The 9,131-nt window shown below is 39.1% G+C and overlaps 1 protein-coding gene and 1 pseudogene across 1 annotated transcript in view; both read left to right on the top strand.

Moving 5' to 3' along the window:
* Rab3gap1 (RAB3 GTPase activating protein catalytic subunit 1) overlaps positions 1–9,131 on the top strand; it is a 75,609-nt gene that overhangs the window by 47,899 nt on the left and 18,579 nt on the right. Inside the window, exons 11-13 of the mRNA XM_005348296.1 lie at positions 947–1,020; positions 6,024–6,116; positions 6,785–6,951. Of these exons, the coding sequence (XP_005348353.1) occupies positions 947–1,020; positions 6,024–6,116; positions 6,785–6,951 (334 nt within the window). The remainder of the gene's footprint in view (positions 1–946; positions 1,021–6,023; positions 6,117–6,784; positions 6,952–9,131) is intronic.
* Positions 6,290–6,373, top strand: LOC113456248 (annotated as a pseudogene).

The raw sequence follows: 9,131 nt of genomic DNA, 5'->3' as shown, positions 1-9,131 counted from the left end.
TCTCTGTGGCTTTGGAGCCTGTCCTGGAACTCGCTCTGTAGACCAGCCTAGTCTACAAGAGCTAGTTCCAGGACATCTAGGGCTGTTACACAGAGAAACCCTGTCTTGAAAAAAATGAAAAACAAAAACAAAAAAGCCAAAAAAGAAAAACAAAAAACAAGCAAACACTGAATTGTTCAAGGTGATGATGCAGGACTAGAAAAAATAAATCTTAAAAAAAAAGATAATTGTGCATTCTTGTTTCTTATTTTTTATTGTATTCTTTAGAATGTATTTGTCTCACTTGGTCATTAGTGTTCATCTCATAATTTTATATTTTTAAATTTTGTTTTGATCTTGGTAATCATAAGCAAGAGTTTATATTTTTAACAACTTGCTTAAATGGCAATATATATTTGGATAACAGTAAATTTAAGTTAAGTAAAATGTATCTGGGTGTGGTGATGTGTACTGGTAATCCCAGCACATAGGAAGCTGAGACTGGCGAATCAAGAGATGGAGGCTGAATTGTCTCCAAAAGATAGGGCAGGGCATAAAAAAATGAATTGTTTTTCCCCTTATAGAATGTATTTTCCCCTATAGAATGTTAAATAAAATGCATTAAATTAATTAATTATTTGATTTTGCTCTTTTTTATTTTTAGACTTTTTTTTTTTTTTTTGGTCTACAACTAGCTCTTGTAGACCAGGCTGGCCTCGAACTCCCAGAGATCCGCCTGCCTCTGCCTCCCGAGTGCTGGGATTAAAGGCGTGCGCCATCACCGTCCAGCTTTAGACAAGTTTTTAATATGTAGCTCTGTTTGGCCTCCTACTAGTGAGCCTCCTGCCACAGCCTCCCAGGTGCTACAATTACAGGTGTGTGCCACTACCTAGTTTTCATTCCATTGCGTTATGACATGTTTATTAGTCTTAGAGATTGTCATAATTACTGTCTTATTCCATTCTAGTGATTTGGATCCTGTTCAAGCTCCCCATTGGTCTGTTAGAGTTCGAAAAGCTGATAATCCCCAATGTTTACTAGGTAAGGTACATCATCATGTTCCCTTTCTGAAATGTCACATATCTACCTATTTTCCAAATGGGAACCCTGAAAACATTTTTTATACTTTATTTCACCTATTCAAAATACTGTCTTTCATTTTTATGACCTCAGTTAGCATTAACTTATAGAAAAAGTCTACCAATTACAGTGAATCTTTTTATTAACAGCAATAGCAGGATTTCTCTCCCTTAAGAATCTATACTTCAGCATTCTCTATCACATTCTCATAGATTGTTTGCTTTTCTTATGCACTATATCAGCTTTTCTTCCGGCACAGTCTGCGTCTTCAGTTGAGTCCTCTTTGTCTTTTGATGTCCCTCTGGGCCTGTGATGTAATGGCACAGTGTGCACTGACCGGAGCAGGGCTGCTTCAGTTCTTCCACTTGTAACCCTTTCTCACTGAGGCATCTTTACATCATATTCGGTGTATATAAGATAGGCATACAGGTCAAACAGGATTAGACGTGAAGAAAATTTGTATACTGATGAAATGGATGTGTATGTTGCTTAATTAAATCTTAGCGTTTTCAACATTTTTCAGAGTTTTTTTAAATGACTTTTTATTTTTACTTTATGTGCATTGATATATTTGCCTGCATGCATGTCTGTTTGCATATGTCAGATTTCCTGGCAATGGAATTACAGAGAGGTGTGAGCTGCCATGTGGGTGCTGAGGATAGAACCTGGGTCCTCTAGAAGAATAGTCACCACTCCCAACCACAGAGCCATCTCTCTAGCCCCCAGAGTTGATATTTTAGATCTGTGATTGTCACTTCTGAAGATGCTGATTTGCAGTTTTTAAAAGTAAACATTCTACTAGTATGGTCTGAAGATACACTTACATTATCCTTACATGCTGAGGAATAATGATAAGAAAATAATGTCTTTTTCTGTAATTATATCATTGTTTATACAAAGACAGCAAACTTTCTATGTTCAGTAAAAATACTGCAGTACATAGCATACATTAGTGTGGTCTGAGCTGAGGTGTTATATGGAGTCACAGCATCTGCAGTGCATACTGGGTGTTGAGAAGCAGGACTCTAGTGAAGTTTTGATGCAGCATGTGTGAGCACTGCCTTAAACATCTCGGATTTATTACATTTGATTTTGAGTTAAGTTTTGATCATTCCACATTCAGAAGCCTTTTACTGTTTGTGTGTGTGCGCGCGCATGTGTAGAAATCATTCAGTTTTGTAACCAACAGTTTAAGAAGTTGGGCATTAATGCTGGAGAGCTCACCTTAGTGGTGAGGATCGGGGAGAGCTGACAGGTTGAGCCACCCAGCTGCTGTGGTCAGGTCAAGAACCAAGGTTATAAGTTGGCCTACCCCAGTATCCATCCCATCTATGATCTGCTGGGACATATAAAGGGGCTGGCCCTGCAAACTGAAAACTGCAGGATCGCCACAATACATGGCAACAACAGGATATCCAAGAAGAGTGTAGCAGAAACCAGAGGCCTTAAAACCAGATCAATGACTCTTCGTAGGGGCTGGAGAGATGGCTCAGTGGTTAAGAGCATTGCCTGCTCTTCCAAAGGTCCTGAGTTCAATTCCCAGCAACTACATGGTGGCTCACAACCATCCGTAAAGAGGTCTGGCGCCCTCTTCTGGCCTTCAGGCATACAGACAGAATATTGTATACATAATAAATAAATATTAAAAAATGACTCTTCGTAGTGAACACTTGAAAGTAAAGATGTATGGACAAAAGGCTTTACTGCGGAGCTCACTGTATCACACTACAGCTTCCATGATGAGACTGTTTTTCCTTTTTTTCTCTCTTAAATTTTATTTTATTTTGGGGGGTGGGGAAGTTTGTAAGGACAGAGTATGGATACATAGAAAATTAATGGGATCAAGATGCATGATGTGAAAGATACAAAGAATTAAAAAAAAATAAGTTGGGCATTAAACCTTTCCTGCCAAGTTGTATCACATCTGCAAATCAGTTTTATGGAAAAAGGGGCATGTAAATACACTTTGGTTCACCTTGCAGGATATTTGAAGTTTAAGTGAAACATAAATTTAAAGTACCTTGAAAAAGAGTAATTGCCATTCAGAATCTGTGTCTGGAATCTTTTTCCCCTTTGAGATAGGATCTCTGTGTAGCTCTGGAGCCTTGAATTCACTGTAAACGAGACTCAGGCTGGCCTCGAACTCAGAGATTTACCTGCCTCTGCTTCTTGAGTGCTCATATTAAAGACATGTGTTTCTATTACCTTTTTTTTTTGGGTTTCTCTCTGCAGGTCTTCTGAAACCTATAACCTTGATGTCATATTTCCTCGTTTGTCTCTTACATCTAGTACAGTTATGCCTACCTTTACTCGTACCACCCAACATGTTATATTCAACTGACATTATTAAAATAATACTTCTTCACCTGGGCAGTGGTGCACACACCTTTAATCCCAGCACTCGGGAGGCAGAGATAGGTGAATCTCAGTGAGTTCGAGGCCACCCTGGTCTACAGAGTGAGTCCAGGACAGGCTCCAGAGCTACAGAGAAAACCTGTCTCGAAAAACCAAAGCAAAACAAAACAAAAAGACCTTCTTAATGGCTGTTTCTTTAAAGTATTTTTTTAGTTCTGTTTTTTAAGTATTTTTGTTAATTCTTTCAAGTTTCATACTTTAGCTTTCAATCATTTGTTGTGTACTGTTCATCAAATGTCAACTTACACTTGGCACTTAAGGTACCTAATAGTGGAGTTTTTCTGGGGCCTTAGAAAGACAACATTGTCAGTTACAAGTTGAACAGACCCACATCTTACACCTACAAGTCTGAAGAACTTTCCTAAGCTTTGGAAGCAGCAATGAAATACTCTTCTCAGCAGGGAAACAGATTAAGTTGCTGCACACTTCATGTCATGTTAGGGTGATGAAACGCTTATGCATCTGTATATATATCATACTTTAGCCATTGTCCTGTTCTCTAGAAACTGCTGTGTTTATGGTACATAATAACATACAATTTTGCCGACTAGACTACTTCTTAATACCTTCTTCATCATCTGCTGCCTTTTGTAATAACTGTAGAAAACTTGAGAAACATTCGAATTTTAAGTTAATGGCCCGTGATCTCACCTATACTTTGTGTAGTTTTGGCTTTTTTGTTTTTTTTCCCCTCCAAAACAAGATCTCTCTCTCCCTCCCTCCCTCTCCTCTCTCTCTCTCTCTCTCTCTCTCTCTCTCTCTCTCTCTCTCTCTTTTAAAGATTTATTTACTTATTATGTATACAACATTCTATCTCCATGTATGGCCGCATGCCAGAAGAGTGCTCCAGATCTCATTACAGATGGTTGTGAGCTACCATGTTGTTGCTGGGAATTGAACTCAGGACCTTTGGAACCATTGAGCCATCTCTCCAGCCCCCAGACAAGATCTCTCTCTCTCTCTCTCTCTCTCTCTCTCTTGGTTTATTTTTTTTTTAGTTGTTGAAAAGAAAATTTCTGCCTCCTCCCCATTTCCCATTTCCTTCCCCCTCCTCCCATAGACAAGATCTCTTTATGTAGCTTTGGTTGTCCTAGAACTAGTAAACCAGACTGACCTCGAATTCATGGAGATCCACCTGGCTCCGCCTCCCAAGTACTGGGATTAAAGGCGTGTGCTACCATTCTCTATTTGTATATTTTAATGACAAAATTATTAGAGTTTTCTACATTTCTGAAAAAAGTCAGGAGATGTTAGTAAATTCTAAAGCTTAAATGTATACTTTATATTTATATTTCAGTACTGAAAATTCTTGTTAAACTTTAATTTCTTGGTGCAAATATAACACTTTTGAGTCAGTGTCTGATATAGTCCAGGCTGTTCTTCAATTTACTATGTGTTAAGGATGACCTTGAATGCCCCCTTCATCTTTCAGCCTCCACCTCCCAATTCCTGCTGATACTACTTGATTGTAGTTGAAAGGAGTCGACGACAGAGGGAAGACATTCAGCTTCCAAATGAGAAGCTTTGTGGAAGAGAAAGTCTTGGTTCCATGTATAGCTTCCTGAAATCTTAGTACTTGGGAGGCCGAGACAGTCAGCCTACTATATATAATTTTTTTAATTAAAAATTTTTTATTACACATATTTGGGGGAGACGTGGCATTCATGTGGACAGCTTGTGTGAAGGTAGAGGACAACTTGAGGGAACTGTTCTTTCCGTCGTGTGGGTCTGAGCGCTCAGCCTCACTGAGCCACCCTGCCCACCCCAAAGAACTCTGCAACCTTGAAAATGTAGGAAATCATTTTGTCTTTATAGTGACACAAAGTATAGCATTAATATGCAACCAAAGATGTAATAGCTTCACGTTACATGATTTATTGATTCTCTATAAACATCTTTGTAGTTTATTTTTTAATGTTTTTTTGTTTCAGAATTATTGTAGGATAACAGGGAAAGAAAAAGATATATAATCATATTGTTATTTTATGATTTAATGATAAAGGATATCGATAACATTGAAACCTATGAAAAGGGCTTAATATTAGGAAGTACATTTTGTTTTCCTTTCATTCTTGAAGGAATTTTTTTGTTACAGAAATAGAAGCAGCTTAATAAGAAGGAAAGCCCTCCTGAGACTGAGGAAAAGCATGCACCCAAACAGGTGTACCACTGAGTAGAGACTTTGCTCTGTCCCCAGATGGAGAAAGGGGATAAGTCTACTTCTGATGTAGGGCAGTTGTTATCTTCCTCAGAGAAAAACACATCTCCCCCCCAACTGTAGCTTTTAAGTGCTTTTTCCCCCCTCCTGGGAGGGTTTCTCTGTGTAACAGCCCTGGCTGTCCAGGAACTCACTCTGTAGACCAGGCTGGCCTCAAATTCCCAGATCTGTCTGCCTCTGTCTCCTGAGTGCTGGGACTACAGGTGTGCACCTCCACACCCAGCTTTCTGACTGTATCTTAGCTTATAACTTTTGTTAAGAGATACGTACTACGTTGGACTGATTTCTTGGAGTTAAATTTTAAAAATGAGTAATTTTTTTTTCTTTGTAGGTGATTTTGTCACTGAATTTTTAAAAATTTGCCGTCGAAAGGAATCAACTGATGAGATTCTTGGACGATCCACATTTGAGGAAGAAGGAAGAGGTGACCCACTTTGCTTTACAGCCTTTCTAAGACCTTGCCCTTGCTCTTCGGCATGTATTCTGGCAACTTTTTGTTACTCTGGATTTAGTTGGACAAGTAGATGAACTGTACAGCTGCCTTTCTTTCCAGGCTATTCCCAGAGCTTGTTAAACTAGCACACACCTTTAATCCCAGTGCTCGCTTCGGCAGCACATATACTAAAATTGGAATGATACAGAGAAGATTAGCATGGCCCCTGCGCAAGGATGACCTTTAATCCCAGCACTCAGGAGGCAGAGGCAGGCGGATCTCTGAGTTAGAGGCCTGCCTGGTCTACATAGCAAGTTCCAGACAACCAAGGCTACACAGAGAAACCTGTCTCAAACAAAACAAAACCAGACAGCAAATGCATTTAAATCAATTCTTCCCACCAAAACATAGTAATAAGGTGTTTTGAAAAGCAGAGTTTTGGATATTCATATTTGAAGTTCCCTGAGGAAAAACAATTTGTGTGATATCTCTGACACGCACACTTCCATGTAAAGCTGAACATGTGAGTTAGAACTTTAAATTTTATAATTCTGAGAGCATGTAATATTTGTGTAAAGAAGAACTCAAGCATGTAGGTTTACTGATCACTTTCTCTACAACTTTTGGTGATATAATTTGCATGTCTTTCTACTTTGTAGAAGTTGCTGATATAACTCATGCTCTGTCAAAGCTGACTGAACCAGCACCAGTTCCAATCCATAAATTGTCAGTTTCAAATATGGTTTATACAGCAAAGAAGAAAATACGGAAGCACAGAGGAGAAGAGTCACCACTAAACAATGATGTTCTCAATACCATTCTCTTGGTAAGTAGCTACCTTGTTTTTGTGTGTGTGTGCATAAACATGTGCTCATTATACATGCACCTTTTTCTTTATGGCAAGCACTGAATTGGGAGCGTAAAGTATAAAAGTCACATTTAGAGACTATCACTAGTTAGGAGGAAGAAGAGTAGAGTCAGAGTCAAACAGGACAGGAGACAGTGAGAAGAGAGCAGAAAATGGGGGGTAGGGGTGGCGTGTCCCTGTGTGTAGCTGCACAGGAGCTAATGAGTGTGCTAAGGTGCATAGTCGGAGTCAGGATGCTTCCTAAAGAGTGTGCTGGGTACTAAGTCAAGAAACACAGGACTGGGGGCTAAGGTTTTGTTTTGCAGTGCTAGGGATCAAACCCACAGCCTCTGCTGCCTGAGGACATGTTGAACAGTGGTGTTTGTAGAGTGCTTCCCCAAGAGCTGTCAGGACAGAGATGGGCAGATAGCAGGAAATCTGCATGATACAGCATTGCACTTTTGTCTTACAGCCTAACACTACTTGAAACAGATCAGTTTGTGACAGAAATTGAATGTTCTGAGTTCTGGCCTACATAGCATGTTCTAGGACAGCCAGGAAATGCATAATAGAGAGACCTTGCCTCAAAAAGACCAGGAAAAAAAAAGAAGCTGTAGACAGTTGTAAAATTAAAGGATCATGTGTGGTGCTATTTTTATTAGTGATAACTATTGTTATTGTAATTGTAGTTATAATATAGTCTTGAGAGAAACCCTTCAAGTATAGTGTAATGAAGGAAAAGGAATGCTGTATGTGGACCCCATGCTGACCTTAGTATATACTTGTCATTTTTCTGAACAAAACTCTTAGTCAGATCTGTAGCAGGTACATTGTAAAGATGGGTACTGTGAGAATGGGCTAGTGTTTGTAAAAGTCCTCTACCTGTACTTAGTAGTGACTTGAAGTTTTATACATCTGCTAAATACTACTTAAAAACTAAAAAGTCTGAGCATGTGGTAAAGAAGACAGATTATTGGATGGCAGTATCAGAAAACAGTTTGAATACTAATAAAAGAAAGTAATTCTCTGTAGAGAAGACACCTGAAAAATATATCCTTATGACTTGGAAGGCTAAAACAGGAAGATGATGAGTTCAAGTCTAGCCTAGGCTTTAAAGTGAAATCTTATCTTTAAAAAAAAAGTAACCTTAAATGTTTTCAAAATCCAAATTGTACAGTCAGTTGTCATCAACACTGAAACCTATATCCCATCACTGTCTGACTAAACACACCACACTGTGCTAACTTAGAGAAGATACATTGGCTGTTGCTGGCTCAAGCTCCTCATTTCCTAGGGGGTCTTTCATACCATGCCTTTAGTATTTCATACATGTAAACCTGTGGGTGATCTTACTATAGGTTCTTTTGAATACAGAGGTGTTTTTAAGTTGTCAATTTTTGACTCTAAAGCTGTTCACAATTTTTTTATTACACAAGATATGCTATCATTTCATAAGAATGGAATCAGTGTGATGAATTTTTGCGTCTGTGTTGTTCATCTCACAGAATCAAATGGTTATTTGAATGAAAATTTTTTGGTATTTGTATATTACTGAAAAAGTTTTCTTGGCCGGGTGGTGGCGGTGCACGCCTTTAATCTCGGCACTCAGGAGGCAGAGGCAGGCAGACGTCTCTGAGTTCAAGGCCAGCCTGGGCTACAAGAGCTAGGTCCAGGACAGATTCCAAAGCTACAGAGAAACCCTGTTTTGAAAAAACAAAAACAAAAACAAAAAAAGAAAAAAAAAGTTTTCTTTTGACAGAATATAGAATCAGCTGGACATCATAGTAAGAACATTTCTATAATTTTAACAGCAAATCCACTGGGAAGTCAGGCAGTGTGCTGTATGGGTTATAACAATCAACAGAATAGCCAGGTGTGATTGGTAGCACACACATTTATTCACACTTATTCCCAGCACATGGAAGGCAGAGCAGGAGGATCTCTGTGAGTTCTTTGCCATCCTGGTCTACAGAGTGAGTTCCCAGTTAGCCAGAGCTATATCGTTAGACCCTGTCTCTCCAAAAAATAAAAATAAATAAAATAAAATAAATAGAAAAGCAGCAAAGTAGCCGGGCGGTGGTGGCGCACGCCTTTAATCCCAGCACTCGGGAGGCAGAGGCAGGCAGATCTCTGTGAGTTCGAGACCAGCCTGGTCTACA

The sequence above is a fragment of the Microtus ochrogaster genome, chromosome 6 (genome assembly GCF_000317375.1).
Source record: "Microtus ochrogaster isolate Prairie Vole_2 chromosome 6, MicOch1.0, whole genome shotgun sequence".
Taxonomy (NCBI): Eukaryota; Metazoa; Chordata; class Mammalia; order Rodentia; family Cricetidae; genus Microtus; species Microtus ochrogaster.
The sequence above is the reverse complement of the archived record's forward strand: the minus strand, read 5'-3'. Positions and strand labels throughout refer to the sequence as shown.